Source organism: Argentina silus, assembly GCF_951799395.1.
Source record: "Argentina silus genome assembly, chromosome: 8".
Classification (NCBI taxonomy): Eukaryota; Metazoa; Chordata; class Actinopteri; order Argentiniformes; family Argentinidae; genus Argentina; species Argentina silus.
The window spans coordinates 7673393-7690644 of record NC_139662.1 but is presented as its reverse complement, the minus strand read 5'-3'; the positions used below and the strand labels follow the sequence as shown (position 1 = coordinate 7690644).

The following is a 17252-nucleotide window of genomic DNA, read 5'->3' as shown; positions in this document are numbered from 1 at the left end:
ACGCATCATCAAAGATGTTGTAATTGTTTTTTTATGTTCTTAATCACCTGGGGTGGAGTAGTTTGGGAAGAGAGGCATTGTCAAATACAATCCAGTATATCAGCCTCTTAAAACCTTGGCCATAAACCTCTCATCTATGTCTTGTGCATTCTTATGGACCGCCAGCAGGTGGCAATAAGGATCTTTGTAGGTGTTGAGCTGTAAAAGCTCTCTTATGAATTAAATCGATATGGTAACCACCCTTAGTATTCTTAAATGCCTTCAGTAGTTTGAATTCTATGTAAGGGACCATGCTTGCAAAGGCATTGCTGGACCACACTTATGGTGTTTAAGGTTTGCATTACCAGTAGTCCTACTAGTGACAGAGAGTAGATAGTGTGTGCATCAACATTAGGATGATGTGTTTAACTTCTACAGATGTTTGTTTAGCCTAAGCTGCACATCATGTATACATATATTTTTAATGCGAAATACATAGTTATTTATTCCTTGGACCCCATACGCTTCTGAAACCCTATTGGCCACTCTCTCCTCTAGGATCTCTATGTTGAGATTGTCGTACAAGTGTTGTTTGGCTTTTCACGGAACATACTTCATTCATTGTATATCAAAAGTGATAGGAGGGCTTTCAGAACATTTGCAAAGCATGGGCGATGATGTGCTGCTTTGTGGAGTTGGACAGTCTTGACATGATAAACACATGGATTTCCCCGTCACAAAGTTGGTTAACACAGCAACATTGCCTGTGAAGTCAGCCTGAACTCATCATGAGGTCATACAGAATACAGCTGCCTGACAGGCCTCTTCTTATATCCTCAGAAATGGGTTTCCTCTGACAACATCCACATAGTCTTATAAAAACTCTCGTTCTCTACATGTGGAAGTTTGAACAGTGGGATGTCCACATGGACATGCATGGCAGATCTTACATCAGGTACATCAGGGCATGCGGGTCCTGGCTGTCTGTGCAATGGCCAAGGTGTATTTACAGGTGATTATATCAGCTAATCGGTGGATTACAGCATGTTGATGCCACACAAGCCCCTAATCCGCATGGAAAAGGCAGCGTGGCCCCCTCCAGGATTTTCCTCTCTTAATCTGATCCAGAATCCGGTGGCGGTGGTGGCCCCTCCCGTTCTCACATCTGGCCCGCTGGGATTTAATGTTGTAATCCTTGATTTTAAAACAATTTTATTATGCTTTAGCGCTGATATGCTGGAGTTTAATTATTAAAATGCAGCTTTCGGGTTTGAACCACAAAGTAATTACACAACCCCTGCTCTATTAGCTTCTCTCACATGTGGTAGACAGTGTGTGCCCTATAATGGCCTCTTGCTGGCTGGTGGCTGCTCCCATGAAATGCTCATCATACTTATACTGTGTTTTCCTAAGGTGAAACACATTGCTGAGAGAGATAGACAGAGAGAGTTTAAGACGGTCTGTCAATTGAAGCTGTGTGCTGATGTCCTCATGAATAATAGCATATTGTTAGCATTTGTCTAACTTGAATGAGTAGTGCGCTTGAACTCAAAGCAAACTGTCCTCACATCCTTTTATTTTATGTATGCTTTGTCCAGGAACTATTGACTGTTTTGTACATATAGGACTATGAATAATAGGTTTCAAATATCAAGGAAGGCATTGGTATACAGTACTCCCCCTCTATGTGTTTTTCCATCCTCCTTTCACTGTGTAGTCCAAGCAGCTGGGGCATGCGAGGGTTAGCACTACTCGCTGTGACAGATGTCAAAAAGCATGCTGTAAAAAATGTCTGATTAACACAAAGGGGCACTTTGGCAAATCCTGATTATGGGAGCACTTTCATTTATTAAACTCTGCCAATCCCAATCCCTGTGCTCTTCTGGAGCATGGGATTAAAATCAGGTAGACACCATTGTCTATCGAAACAATCCCTCTCGAAGATAAGCTGCTGTCTCTCTCAGCCCGTTTCCCTCTGTATGTAGTTCAGGCATGTACAGGCACAGGGCTGGGCTAGGTTGGGCAGGACTGGGCTGGGCTCACCGGCTGGCTGGCTGGCTGGCTGGCTGGTTGGCTGACTGGCTGTAATCGCAGCAAGGGGCTTATGGGTCGGCTACTGCCCCATTAATCAACATCATCCCCTTTAGAGGAGATAGGTGATTGGATTTAGGACATGTTTTTACAGGCTCGAGAGAAAAAAAGAACGAGAACTAAAGCATGTTTACAAGGGCTGTGCTGTGAAAAGGCCTACAGAAAAGTGATGGCCATATGGAGTGGATCACCCCGGTGAACAGCTGCCCTTTATCAGTGTACTACCACTCCATGCCATTAGAGACTGATTGACCTTCATGATGGATAGGAAAGGGATGACTCGGTGGAGAGGGCCACAGCAGAACATCTGGACCCCTCTGGGCCCCTCAGCACAGTGGTTAATAAGCAGGCAGATACACAATAAGACATTATTTAATCACTACGTTTTTACCAGTTTGACGGTCTGCAAACTTTCTTCTCTTTCTTTCTCACAATCAAAAGAGGGAGAGTGATGACCTTGGAAGTGCCACAATCGAGGAATCATTTCATTAGGAAATGTGTGGTGATTTAAATACCATATGTTTTTGTTTTCAAATAAGGTGTTTGAAATCACACTTTATCCTTCTTGCCCTCAGTTCTGTGATTAATTTGTACTTCAAAAGTACTTTCCGAAATGGCATCGTTGTAATGTTTACACGTTCTATTGAATTGTCTGCTTAGAGATGGCTTGAACAAATTAATTGATACTGTATTACTTTCCCTTTGCAGAGTGTGCGCTATTTCAGTAATACTGTAGCAAGGTGATTATCATGTTTTCAGCTCAGCTGCTGTCTGGCATTTACATCACAAAGACATGGCATATGTTTGCTGATCATTATTCTTTATCCTTGAGTTCTGCTGTTTGTTCAAATGAGAGAGCATAAGGTCCAATTTTATATATGACCTGCCGATTCCTCCCCTCTGTAATTGTATCAGCCCATAAGAAGATTATTGTCATCTCAATATTGTATTTTTTTCTGGAAGGTAAAACATATGAAATGGAAATCTCAAGCATATTTCTTAATCAAATGGAAATTCATTTAAAGAGTAGCTAGCTACAAGTGGAGGAACAACGGCCAGATTACGGGTAAATCCAACACATTTAATATTCGAAACGCATTGACACAATTAATCTGATATTGTGTTGAGGATAATACCTTTACTGACACTAGCCGTACATGGAGGCTCTGAGTAGAATAAGCCCTCTTGCTGTGGGTTATGGGGTTACACACCATCAATAGATTCTATCACTATCTGTGAATCCAAGTGGAATTTCAGTTCATATCACCCTCTCATGAGTTTGTAATACTTTTATACCCTATTATCAACCATTTCAAATCATTGATTATGAAAGCAGGATGTTTTTCTCAGAAAACCAGATACAGTGAGAATTTCGGAGGGTACAGTTCTGGTAAAATTCTAATATAATTATTGCACTTTTGCAAATGTTTTGAGAGGAGATGCATGTGCAAGTGTCCCTCAGTGTTGCTTATCAAAACGATCAATCTCATTCTAATATTGTCCTCCGTCTATTGACCTGTGTCTGGGAAGATTAATCTCATTCTGACCTCAGTGTTAAAGGCAGTTTGAATGGTCTTTTGAGATATGGTTGATCTAATCTAATTCTATAACAAAGCAGTAACAAACATCACAATCCTTTCTTATGGCCTCACTCTCCGTTTTCTGTCAGGCCATGAAAGGGTTAACAGGAGGAGGCGTAGTGTTTGGGTTTGGGTGGAGTAAAGTTGGCCGTATACTATTTTTTTCTCAAATTAGCTGGGGGAACAGCATAATGTAATAGTAAAACGAGCATAAGGAGTATCCAAGAAACCGATTAATGAGTCATTTATTCACTGAAACTGTGAACACATTAGGCTAAAATGGATGTCAGTGAAGAATCGTTGCTGGAGTATTTCTATACAGCAGGGGGGAAAGTCAAAAATGCTGATTTATTGAAAACATACAAGCCTTTTATTGGCCATATCGACATGCAACTGCGGGGTAAGTGGCAATCTATTGTATCAAACATTTCTAAATGACAAATTATTTCCGCCAAAAATAGCAACAGTTGCACACAAGCTCATTAGAGCAACAGTTACAATTGAACAGGGATTGATGTATTGACGCAAATGTCACTGACCATGTATAACCTCCTGTTTAACAGCTGCCTTACAGGAGATCTGTCAAATGAATAACGGTAGCCATATGATCCAGTCACAATGTAATAATGTTGTTACAATTCTGTTTCATTATAGTTTTTCAGCAAACCCCGCTTTTTCCTCATTGCTCTCAGACCAGTCGGATAAACTAAACATCTGCTTTACATTAAAGGTTCTGTAAACAGATACAATTACACAAGGAATTTTGTCATTTCCTTTCTGTGGCCGGTGGTAGCTGCATGCCTGAATCCCCTAGTACTAGCATTGACTCACTGACTACCCGAGCCTGGCACCAGATCACACCAAACATCTTCACCATTGTGTGTAGGCTGTGGTACACAATTGTGACATAACACAATGATCACGTTGACTGTGACAACAGTTTTGCCTTTATACCCAGGACGATCTTTCTGAACCACTATCCCATCTCTTTGCTACATCATGTTTTAGAATCGAATGTGTTCTGTTCTCTATTGTATTGAGATGTGTGTGATATTTGTAATTACAATGTCCTGTATGCATGAAATCAGTAGGCCTAACATATTCTGACCTTTCCAAATGCTTATCCAATGTGACCTTGTATTACTGTACAGTTGTCAGCGTGTGCTGTCCAGATGCTATATCAGTGGTGCAGTTGTTGACAGAGGTTTAGAAAGCTGCTTTGATAGTGTGCCATCTGACATGGCTATCCAATTAACAAAATTATTTCCCCACATGCTTAAACTCTGTTTTAGCATGTGTTTACAGCTTTAATGGCATGATTGTGATGATAATAGACTTTTAATCAGACTTGAGTCCACATGCATCACTAGGTTTCTAATGGAAATGCTTTTATGATATGAACAAAATGGGGACATCTGGGAATGCGACAACGCAGTCCTGTTGCTAAGTTGCTATCTACCTCAGGCTAATGAATTGCTGGTCATGTAAACTACATTCTTTTGTTGATAGATGTAAGTGGCTACTTCCTTTGGATTTCCTGTTGTGCATGTGAACTATGTGACTGTCTCATTCTTAATGTTCTTTCCCGCTGCTGTCAGGAAAAAGGAAAGAGTTCAATTGTCCATGACTGTTATACCCCCACATACCTAAGCATTCTTTCAAATGAAGTACCTCAGCATATACGTTTACCAGAACAGTCTCCATGGCCACCCAGATCGAATCTGTTGAACTAGAATTGATGTTAGTTGCTGGTCTTACTGGAGAGTACATACTGTAGTATATGGACTGGAGTCTTAACCTCTTGTTAGAATATCAGTTCTCGATTTTTAGAGATGAAGTCACAGAACAGCTCATCCACCAGCCCTTGCAGGCCCTCGCATAGCCAACATGCATTATTGAGGCTGAATTCACGTCTTGGAATGCCACAGTGATCCTAGTGATATCACAGTGATGCAGTCATACTCGCCAATAGTTTGTTTGCTTCAGTCAAATTCGCCAATAGTTTGGAAAGCTTTAGTGCGGAAAACAAGAGACAGGTTGGGCCTTTGGGGATGTGTGAGTTTCTTTTATTTATTTTTTTCTGCCTGGTTTCCTCTTTGTCCCTTTCCCAGTGACTTTGTTTTGGGATGATTGTTTTGCAACTTGAGCTGTGTTTGGCCTGAGCTGGTACGAACCTCCTCCCTCCTGGTGCCTCTGGCCTCTTTAGAGGGAGATGAAGTCACAGAACAGCAGTCCTCGCAGGCAGTCCTCGCAGGCAGACCACACTGCTATCTCAAATAGCTAACATGCATTCTTGAGGCAGAATCCACATCTTGGAATGCCACAGCGATCCTCGTAAAGTAAACAGTTTCAATGCAACAACATACCTCTGAAGGGAAGGGACTGTAAATATCTGAACATTACCTTTTGATATGGATCTGATATAATCTGAGGAAACTATTTTAGAGATTATATTTAATCCCAGTTCCATTTATTCCATGAATAGTCTATTAATACACATGTTAAAAAGGCAGCCACGTGATTCTTTCCCTCATCCTTTGACATTTCCTGTGTTTAATCACACTCATGGGGGTGTTTTTGGAAAAAGAAAATAATTCATGTTTATTTTCCCCAGCCAAATACAGAGAGGAGTTCAAACTCATCATTGACAGGATTGCGGTAGTGAAGTCAGAGAATGTAAGTAAAGTAGGAGACCAGTAAGTGTTCTATAGAATCATATCATTATGATAAAATCAACACGCATGTTTGCCTAATGATCCACACACACAATGCTTTCCCACAATATTGAGCCATTCATGGTTGTTGTTGGTGCTAATGTGACTAAAAAAGGATCTGGCCCATATTTTCTGTCTCTGTTTACTACTTACTATTTTCCCTAAAGGTCTGTAGCCTCAGCTCTGTGGTCCCTGTAGTAAGCTGCATGGTTATTTGCATTAAATGATATACTAACTAAATGAATGGCATATGATAACGGTAATATGAGTAGATGATGCAACTTTCTGATGAGTCCAATCCATTTATGGATCCACAGTATTGTATCACCTATTTCAGGAATTAGTTTTCTTATAAGGCAAAGCTGCACTCTCATATCCACTGTCTGTCTGTCTGTCTTGTCTGTCTGTCTGTCTGTCTGTCTCTCTGTCTCTCTGTCTCTCTGTCTCTGTCAGGGTGAGAAGTACTTGGTCCTAAAGAAGAGGTACAGGCAGCTGCTGAATGAGAGGGACACAGAGCACCATGGGACAGACAGGGAGGGACAGGGCAGTCCTGCCAGGACCTCAGCCACAGTACAGTGGGAGGGCACGGGGGTAGAGTCTCCCTCTACACCGCAGAGGGACTTCCAGAGTTCAGATATAGGACTGGACCTTTCCCCTGTCCCATCCCCAGGTACATCCCGATCCCCAAGCCAGGGGGCCCAGCATCCCAGCATCACTGTCACAGAAGCCCCTGAGATGGAGTACACACAGGAGGTGAGATCCAAACATGCCTCTGTCACACTGATTGCGTGACCGTTTTTAAGGTTCCTGCACTAAATTAAGGATGGGATGTATTAACAACACTGACTCAAGCTATGATATCATACATACAGCGAGATCATACCTTCTTATTAGTGAGTGATGTTTTCAGTCTCTCTCTAAAATAGTCTCTCTTTGTGAGTTTGTACTCTGCGTATTCCCTGTCAGCTCTTATCTGAGTTTGGATATTTTGAAGAGCCCCTTGTGTCATGACATGGCATTAGAGAGAGAGAGAAAACAAGTAGAAAAACAAGTCGTGCCTCTCAGGAATCCTCATAAAGAATAGTGCTCTCATATGACCTCACTCAGGCCATCAGTGGTGAAGCACAGAAGACCTCAGTGATAAGAAAGGGAAAGTCAAACAAACGGCTTGCTCCAGTCTGCATATCTTTGCACAAAGGGTGTAGCTGTTTAAAAAAACTGATTCTGGGCGTCAAACCCTTTTTAACATTCAAAGATGTTGATGTATGAGTCTCATTGAATCTACTGATAAATGTCTGGGTTCAACAACAACAACAACAACATTTGACTGCAGTAAAATACACTATGCATGCAGCTCAGATTAGATACATGATAATCTGACAAAAGTACTTTGTATTGTTAATTGAAAGCACTCTAGTGTCTATAAGCATAGCTTTTAAAGATATGTTTTTAAGCTGATAAAGTGTCCACATACAGTAAATGTGTGTGAAGCACCAAAACCATTAACACACAAACCAACCTCTACTCACAACTCCTGTAGGAAGGAAGAGGACACCGGCACAAGTGGTTTCACACAACATGTGACTATTTAATAACCTCAACAAGCCTGTGAACACAACCAGAACTCTTGTAGAGCTACAGTAAGCAGAGAATAAAAAGATGGCCTTATTCTATGTATTCTTATGGCTCCCCCCCTCCAGGAACAGCACACAGAGAGGACCACCTCACCACTTATTCTAAATGAAGCCCCTGCTCTCCAGCTTGGGGAACCCCTAGCGCCCAGCAATGGAGAGGATGAGCTGGACAAGGACTCCGGGTCAAAGGTGAGAGGCTAGTAACAGTCCATGTTTCAACCAGATCAGTCTTATTTCTTGCCTTTGGCTTTTTCACTGTTATAACTGCATAAGCAAAACAATAATTGCATGAGAACAGTGAAGGGAAGTGCTACTTTAAAGAGTGTTTTGAGTCATACCAGGGTGTGTTTCTTAAGATCTCCACCAGATGGAGCTAGCTAAATTAACTGGATTTGAAACAAATGCTGCATGTTTAAGAGGGGGGAAACTACATGAGGGGGGCAACAATTTGCATTTGAATAATGCCCTCTGTCATTATGTTAAGCAGCAACATGTTTGAACTCATTAGAAAGATGATGATGATTTGGTCCCATTAAACAGATTGAGATTCATCTGGAAAGATATGGCTTTCCTTGCTGGCCTAAACCTTAGACAGATGAAATATGTTAGAGTATATGAATATAGCACTACAATCAGATTAAGTGTGTTGGGTGTTAGTCGCACCAATGAACTGTGTATTTAGGACACACTGTTTTTTTAACATGCCACTGTTTCTACCTTACTGGGGGCTGGGTTAACCGGATCACTGCTGAACAATATCATAGATCACAGTTCATTTGAAAGTGGATCATTCAAATTCCAACCTTTCCTATACATGAGTAACTACACATTCAAAAGTGGTCGTTGTATCAGAGGATTGATTCCTCAGAAAGGCGTTGGTGTGGAAATAACATTTTTACGTAGTCGTCAGCTCGTATTCCCCTGTGTCCTCTCCAGTGTCTCATGTTTGGTCTGTTACTCTGTGGTTGGTTGAACTTCCTCTTTGCTCAAAAGACAGTTTTACAGTAACTTTTGTAACAGTAACTCTGCTTGTTTTTTACTCTTGAGGTGTTTGACCAGTTCAAGTATCACTTTGTACTAATCCATAGTTCTAAGCCTTACCCCATGACAAAAGGAATGGAAGTGACATGACAGAGAAGAGAAAAGTGCTGAGAGGGCAATTGTCAAAACATAATTGTAACTATTCAGGATTCAACTCCACTTTCTGCTCGACAATATTTTTCTTCCCTTGTTTAATTTTAGTTTCCAGCAAGAAAAAAAGTGGACATGTGCCAGCATGGAATTGGCTGGATAAATATCCCACCATTTTCCCTGTTAAACAGCCCTGTGTGTGTCAGCTGGTGCGAGGAACATGAAAGACCTGTGTGTTTTTACACCATGTCCCCTTTATGATCTGAGAACAATTAGCAATCAAGTGCTTCTCAGAACGCAAGAAAAGCACTATTTTCCGCCCCACATTCATCAGTCAGAATGACACTTTTGTACATTCAGAGAAAATTGAGCTCTTTATTTTTGGAGCATTTTTTACCCCTTGTAAAACAGTGGGAAAATACATACAGAATGGTGCGAGCTGTGATATGTGGTCCACTGACATGTTGTTTGGCAAATTGTTGAATTCAGAGTCATTATTGCCCTTTGTGTGAAAACCTCACTTGTGTCTCGCCACACTCCTACCTGTCTGACGCTCTTTGATCACTTCGTCTCCTCTTGCCATCTAAAGTTTGAGGTGAAAAACAGTGTGATTGGTGTGTGTGTGTGTGTGTGTGTGCGTGTGTGCGTGTGTGTGTATTAGGTTCTTAGCACACTGGGTTAGAATCAAAGTAGGCTCTTTCCCCCCTCCAGCTGATGTGTCTTGTGATACAAGTCACTGAACGTCATTAAAAGCGCCTGCTTTGTGACACTGATAATGTTGTACTAATCACATACATGTCTTATTATCTGTCTTTCAGTCAGAGTCAGAGCAAGAAGAAGAGTGTATGGGCAGTATAGGCTCCACTGCTGTGGCCGTGAGTTTCACATTTAATCATTATTTGTTTCACCTAACCTGAGGCGCTGCGACTGGAGAGTAATGTAGAAACCCTCAGTAGAATGTCCAGTCATTTATTCTGTGTTATCTATGTTGTGGATGTCTCCCAGTCTGTGTCTGCTGGTCTCTGACACACTGAGCCACGGTATTGGAGCTGTGACTCAATAGGATATGGGTCACAGGGCTGTGTGCTCAGTGCTACAGTATCAATAGAGCGCAGCACAGGATGTGGATAATAGCGCTCTGTGTGTGTGTGTGTGTGTGTGTGTGTGTGTGTGTGTTTGTGTATTTGTTTGTGTGTGTGTGTTGGTGCGTGTGTGTGTGTGTGTGCGTGTACATATATGTGTGTGTTTGTACATGTGAATTCAAGTCATTTTGTACACTTTGTGGGTTTACACTACTTGTGTAAACTGTCCTGTGTGCACTGACTCTGTGCTTATCCTGAGCTCATCCACTCCCACCCCTGTCCTGCCCTGTCCTGTCCTGTCATAGCTGGACCCTGTGGATAAGGAATGGATTTACTCTGCTGCGTGCGGTCGCCTCTCTGACCTCTCCCAGCTGCTGAAACAGGACCCCTCCCTGGCCAACAAGAAGGTAGTCCCCCAAAACCAGCTTTTACAATGAAACTAAGGCCAAGTGTTGTATCTGTTGGGGAATATTGAATCAACTGCAGTACAATCTTGAATCAATGCAACAATTTGAATGAATGCAATAGGTCTGTCTGGGCATGGAGGTATGGCTTGAGCTTGGTAAGCTATTGGACTGTTTTTTATTAAAATACCGTGCTAATTTCGGGTTTCTTTCCTTTTCATTTGTCTCGACTAGGACTTCACTTCAGTGAGTATACGTCCTTTAAAAATAGGGTTATATTTGCATACTTTCAAGCGCATGGAGTACATAGTTTGACTGATTTCATTCTTCATTTTCATTCTTCTTATTTTTCTTTTGAATGTGCTGTGTTGTTCCTGACTGTGACCATGACTGTCTCTCAGGGGGTAAGTGGACTGAGTATTTCCCTAACAGTGTATACTACTGTTTATCTTATCTCTCTATGGATTATTGACCACACATTAGATTGATAGTTGGTCTTATTCCAAAGTATTTCCTCTGATTTATAGAACTTTATTACCAAAATGAAGTATAAAACATTTCCTCAACTCCAAGTTTCATTTGTATTAGATTCACACAGTCATTTCATTTCATTGTGATTTTTCTACTTAATTGTGTTCCAAGAACCCTGTGTAAAAACATCCAGATCATGCATTTCAAAGGTCCACTATCAAAAGGATTATGAAAGATAGCTTTTTAGCTCTTGTGCCCCCCCTAACAACCCAAATCCTTTTATTTGTCTCCCAGTGTGCTTAAGAGATTTGGTCTCATGTTTGTTGTCCCTCCCCTGTGTCAGAGTTCTCACACTGTCCTGTGGCAGACCACCTTCTAAGACCAGGCCCTAAGCCCCTGCCATCCTCAGTCCCCACCCGGACAAGATAGCACGGCCGCCATTGAAGTGCAGGGAGATGGGGGTATGGGGATTAAAGAGAGACTCTTAATGCTCCACAAAGACTTCAACCACTTAAAGATAATCTGAAAGTAATAGAGCAGGCTGGGATTAATTGAAGAACAATGTTGGCCGTGTCCCCGGGAAGGTGCTAAAGCTCCCCCAGGCTACTTTGATGTTCTTGGGCCTTAGCCAGCACAGATCCCAGAGCCTGGCCTTGGTAAACTCAGTCAGTGCCCTGCCCAGAGTTCTGCCCTGCCCTGGTAGTGCCAAGCCTGCCTGCCTGCTTACCTGGTGAAGTCACGCACAGGGAAGCCTCAGCTAAGGCTAGGAGTTAAAGGAGATCAGAGGGCTGTTTGAAGTCTATGTGCAGGACCCAGAGTTTTTCCCTGTCAGGTTATGTTTTCAGGATTATGTGGACTGGTTTTGCTTGATGAAGACTTAGATCTTGCGGATGTCAGGCCTGGTATCAAGGGGTTTACAGACTCTCTCTATCGTAGCATTCTTACAGGCCTCCTTTTGAATCACATCGTATGAGTCCCAGACTGGCACACTTGAAGTTACACAAATATGTCACCAAATCTAACCTTCAGTATGCTCTCTCTCTGTCTCTCTCTCTCTCTCTCTCTCTCTCTCCTTTCCTCTTCCTTCCCTCTCTCTCTCCTTTCCCTTCCTCTGCATGTGACATGGGCTCCCCCCTCCTGCTGTGATGGACTTCCTCTGTCCCTGTCCTGCAGTTTGTAAGTACATCATTCTCCCATCACTCCTCTCTGTCCTCCTCTATATCCAGGAAGGTGTTGGGCCATAGGTCATTGTGTCCCCTGTTGACCGTCCCCTCGGCCCTTTGGCCACTGACTCCCTCACCGGGTGTGTATGCGTGGCGGTGGAGACAGAGCCGTCACTGAGTGAGCAGGCAGGCAGGCGGGGGGCCACCACCCCAGTGTGCCGGGACAGGAACGAGAGACACGAGGAGGCGAGATGTCACATCCTGTCCTGCCTCGTCCGTCAAGCCCGCCCCCTAGGAGGCCCACCGAGCCGCCAGTCAAACGGCCAGCCGGCCAATCCGTCTTGAGGTTGTGACAGGGCAGACAAAAGAGATGGAGATACTCCAGCCAGACTTCATCAGTCACAATCTGTCTCTCAGACTGCCCCCGGACAGCTAGTGGTGTATCTATCTCCCTCATGCCCCTCTGTGCAATCATATACAGTAGTACACAGCCGTTGTGGTATAGCCCACATGATGGAAAACACTTATCAATTCAATAAACAAGCAATGGTAACAATGGTTATGTAGTGAGCTCAGATTGTCTCACTAGAAATGTGGAATGGCCCATTCATATTTTAGGTAACCGACTTTGGCTAATATGTTTATGTCTGGAGTTAGTTTCAGAATCACTGGTTGTGGTTAACATGCTGACATCTGCAGCAGTAAAGCTCTCATGCCCATAATTACACAGTCAGAAGTGGTCAGAAACACCCTAACAAGAGCAACACTGTTGATCACAGCAGCAGCACTATTGCAGACAGGTGGATGTGGTTTGCATGGGAATGGGTGTGTGTGTGTGTGTGTGTGTGTGTGTGTGTGTGTGTGTGTGTGTGTGTGTGTGTGTGTGTGTGTGTGTGTGTGTGTGTGTGTGTGTGTGTGTGTGTGTGTGTGTGTGTGTGTGTGTGTGTGTGTGTGTGTGTGTGTGTGTGTGTGTGTTGTCTCTGAGCATGGCTCTGACCACATGTGTATATGTCTATATGAGCATGTGTTAGCATCTGTGTGTGCGTATGTCTGGGTGTGCGTGGTGGGGGCCCTGTCCTCCTCATGGGGGCTGACAGACAGTGGGGTGATGCCTGGGTGGGTCTCCCCTTTGCAGGTCACACTAACATCATCAATCTTCTCCCCTGTGACAAGCGGCTGCTCCCCCCCCCCCCTTCCCCCGCCGCCCCCCTGCCATGGGCACAGTGCAGTGTTGTTTTGTAATTAGGCTCCGTTAGATGGCAGGAAACCATCCCTCCACTCCTCCATCCCTCCATCCCTCCGCTCCTCCTGTGCACAGCTGGCCCCCTCCCTCGAACAGCCAATCAGAGCGCTCAACCTGCCCCTGTCTGTTTAAATGGCTTGTTTGAGAAGTAATGATGCTTTGCCAATTACTATCACTGAGAATAGTCCATATGTGTCTACAGTAATACAAACTAAGTGGTATTTGAAAGAATGCGGTTGTTGAATGAATGTGGTTGCTCAATGAGGTATGACTCCCTTGTGGCACATTTCTATATGAAACCCTGAGTCTGTTAGTTATGGACACATTGGTGTATGTGGTGAATGGCTCATACTTCCCTCTCCCCTCTGTTTGGACACAGACAGCTCTTCACTGGGCAGCCAAACACGGCAAAGAGGACATGGCCACGCTGATGGCCAAAGCAGGGGCGGATGTCAACACAAAGTCTGTGAGTACCCTCTCTCTCATCCTATTTGAATATAATATATGCTGTATCCATGTGAGATCATTGAACTGTCATTTTTTTTACATATCGTTCATTTTGTTTATCTCTTCTCATGTCTTGCAGCATGTGAGTACTTCCCATTTTAACAACTTGCACCACAAACAAGAGTGGACCTGGTGGTATGAAAGTTTTTCCTTCTGTTTTGCTAGAATGCTCGTTACCAAGGTAGTTGACCATTTGATTGCTTGTTTGAGGTCAGGGCGCTTGTGTTGTGCCCTCTGTGATGCAATGATGTAATGCATGGTACTGGGTCCTGTGAAGATGCAGCTGTGTAAATGCATTACAGCAGTGTGCGTTGTAGGACTGGAGAGTATACGACTAATAAATCATGTTATGTCATGTTAATTGTTTCCCCAAAACAGTGTCTGAATGTACCACCATGCCAAAACTGAGAATTATGCAATTTTAGAGAATTACTCGCCAATTATGGTTTTGTCATTACGTTTTGTTGCCATAACCTCTGCTAATTTGTATATTCTCTCTCTGTGTTTTCCTTGGCGCTGTTTGGGCATGGGAAACTCTAGGGGGTAGGTATTAAAGCCACTCCGACATTTTTCCATGGTTGACCCTTGACCTCTACACACAGTTAGAGTGTCAGAGGTCATGTTCAAATGACTTGGACAGCCTGTTTGGTCTTAAGTGTGAACAAAGTGTCAGAGTGTTGAGTGTGTGCTTGTCAGCTAGTCTTAAAGTCTCCTTTAAAACTAAGATCAGGTTTTCAGAACAGTTAATTACTTTAAAGATCAATTGTAGAGACAGTTTGCATTATTCCCATGTGTTTGGTGTGAACCCTACAGTACTAACCTATGTGCATGGTTTTCCACATTTCGTTTGCAGGGTTATACACCACTGCATATTGCAGCATTGCATGGCCATAACCACATTCTGGATCTGCTCATTGGAACATATGGTAAATCACAGGAGAACTGAAACTCTCACATAAGAAGCGACTTTCATTTAACTCACTTGGTTTTAGTTCAAGATCGGGTTGGGGTGCCAGTGTATTGAAGAGCTCCCTCCTTCCTCCCCTCAGGTGCCAAGGAGAACCTCCGGGACTACAGCGGCCATCTTGCCTGCTATTATTTAAACATTAGGGACACAACCACGGGGGTCACAGAGCGTAAGTGTCTCATCATTTTGCCTCTGAAACCTCTGATATTTGGTCTGACGACTGGGTACCTGTAGGAAAGTCCAAAAGCTTGAATGAGCTATTATGATCAGCTGTTTGGACTATGGTACCACACTAGAGATGTGGGCTTGATTACACATGAGGTTTATGGTATATTCACATGAGCTTCTTAATATGTATGTTTCTTCATATAAAAGCATCTGCTGAATGACATTATGTCATTGTTATTTTGTTCCATGACACCCCAGAGTTCCATGTTGCCCAGGCCAGAGAACGGCGGAACAGGAAGTTGGGTTCGTTGTTCCACTCGAAGAAGAAGTGGGGTTCAGCGGAGGAGCTGGGGCCTATAGAGGAGGAGAGGGCAGCCCCACACCAACTCATGATCCCTGCCATCAGACCTAGGAAGTTCTCACGCTAAGGAACAATCGAATGAAGACACTCTTCTACACACGCACGCGTACACATGCACACGTACACGCCCGCCCACAAACACGCACGGCCACAAACACGCGTGAGAACGCGCATGCACGCACACACGTGCACACACACACACACGCAATTTCATAGTTTGGGTTTTAATTGCTCTAATTGTACTGGAGAAAAAAACATTTTAATGTAAATGTTAATGAATGTTGTATAACATTACTCATGGCGCTATTTTGCATGCCCCATTTACATATTACTCATTTTCAATGAGTCTGTTTGAATTGGTCTTGCGGTTCCCTTGATCCTTGTTTATTTATGATTTGAAAGAAAAGCATCCAATTTAACAATGCAGGTGGATTCCAGATCTAAAGTGTATATTGTTCCCATTATGTCTCAAATTATTATAATTTTTTCCACACACATACACATGAATGCATACACACACATACACACACACACACGCACGCACACACACACGCACGCACGCACACAATTGAATGGTTGTGGATTTAATCGCTTTAATTGTACTGGAGAAATCTCTCGCATTCTATTGTAAATGTTAATGAATGTTGTATAACATTACTTACGGAGCTATTTTGCATGCTGCATTTACATAGTACTCTTGTGTTTTAAATTAGTCTGTTTGGATTTGTCTTCCCTTTCTCTTGATCCTTGTTTATTTATGATTTGAACAGAAAACATTCAATTTGACAATGCATGTGGATCACAGATCTAAAGTGTATCTTGCTCCAATTATGTCTCACATCATTATAATTTTTTTCCATGATTGTCAGATGTTATAACAGCAAATCACAAACACAACTGCTGCTTGCGGAGCCAATATGATGTTCCAGAATATGATCCAAATTCCATGTTTCCTGTACCTCGTTGAATATTGCACTATGATGTTGTAAATCAGTGTAACCAGTAGTTCACCTCTGGTCATCGGTTAGTAAGGGATTTTGTTGTGTATTTAGCCTTTTTTTTGTTATTGCGTTAATACCAAAAGCCAACAAGTGTCGTACAATAGCTAGTTTTTGAAGTGCCTTATTCAGTTTTTACACAGGTTAGTGTTATGTGATGTCATGTTTCCTCAAGCTAAATGTATTCCCTCAAACTGAACCTGCCTCTGTTAAAACTTGTTTTGCACAATATTTATATTCTAAAGATATTTTGATATTAAATTGTCATTAGTTTCATTAATAATGTGTCTGCTCTCATCACATTGCTACTCCCAGTGTGGATTGTAATGGCAGGAGTACTCAGGCAAAAGACTCAAACGCATGACTCGGAGACAAAAACTTAAATCCAATAGAATAGTCTTTACTTTCAGAAAGGTTCGGCACACAGGTAGGCAGTCAATGGGTAGACAGATAATCCAGGATGGGAGTAGGCAAGGCAGGGTTTAGTACACAGGTAGGCAGTTCAAAAAGACAGGCAGATAATCCGAAAAGGGGTAAAAAACATCAAAAAGGCAAAGTCAAAAACACTCTGAGAGCAAAAACCAGGAATACTTATCACTAGGAAATGTTGGGACGTATGACATGAAGGTACAAAGACGAACTGGCACAGAGACAGGGAAACACACAGACTAAATACACAGGGAAGGATGATGAGGAACAGGTGAAGCCAATCAGGGCGGGGTAGGCAATCACACAGGCGGGAAACACACAAGGGCAGGG

At 42.8% G+C, this 17252-nt stretch overlaps 1 protein-coding gene across 1 annotated transcript; it reads left to right on the top strand.

Moving 5' to 3' along the window:
• The first annotated feature begins 3870 nt into the window (after positions 1-3870).
• Positions 3871-16770, top strand: LOC310808892 (ankyrin repeat domain-containing protein SOWAHA). The gene is made up of 11 exons (XM_083675991.1): positions 3871-4050; positions 6265-6326; positions 6818-7117; positions 8065-8187; positions 9948-10004; positions 10517-10618; positions 11017-11019; positions 13872-13958; positions 14853-14925; positions 15049-15135; positions 15393-16770. Exons 1-11 carry the CDS (start codon positions 3930-3932, stop codon positions 15560-15562), a joined length of 1185 nt encoding a protein of 394 aa, XP_083532117.1. The 5' UTR covers positions 3871-3929; the 3' UTR covers positions 15563-16770.
• Positions 16771-17252: the final 482 nt, after the last annotated feature.

What these genes read in the sequence shown, in the direction of transcription:
- LOC310808892 (XM_083675991.1), top strand. Translation starts at nt 3,930, where the DNA reads ATGGATGTCAGTGAAGAATCGTTGCTGGAGTATTTCTATACAGCAGGG. An exon ending in CGGATGTCAACACAAAGTCT is followed by an intron (nt 13,959 to 14,852) that starts GTGAGTACCCTC and finishes TTTCGTTTGCAG; the next exon opens with GGTTATACACCACTGCATAT. An exon ending in TCTGCTCATTGGAACATATG is followed by an intron (nt 14,926 to 15,048) that starts GTAAATCACAGG and finishes TCCTCCCCTCAG; the next exon opens with GTGCCAAGGAGAACCTCCGG.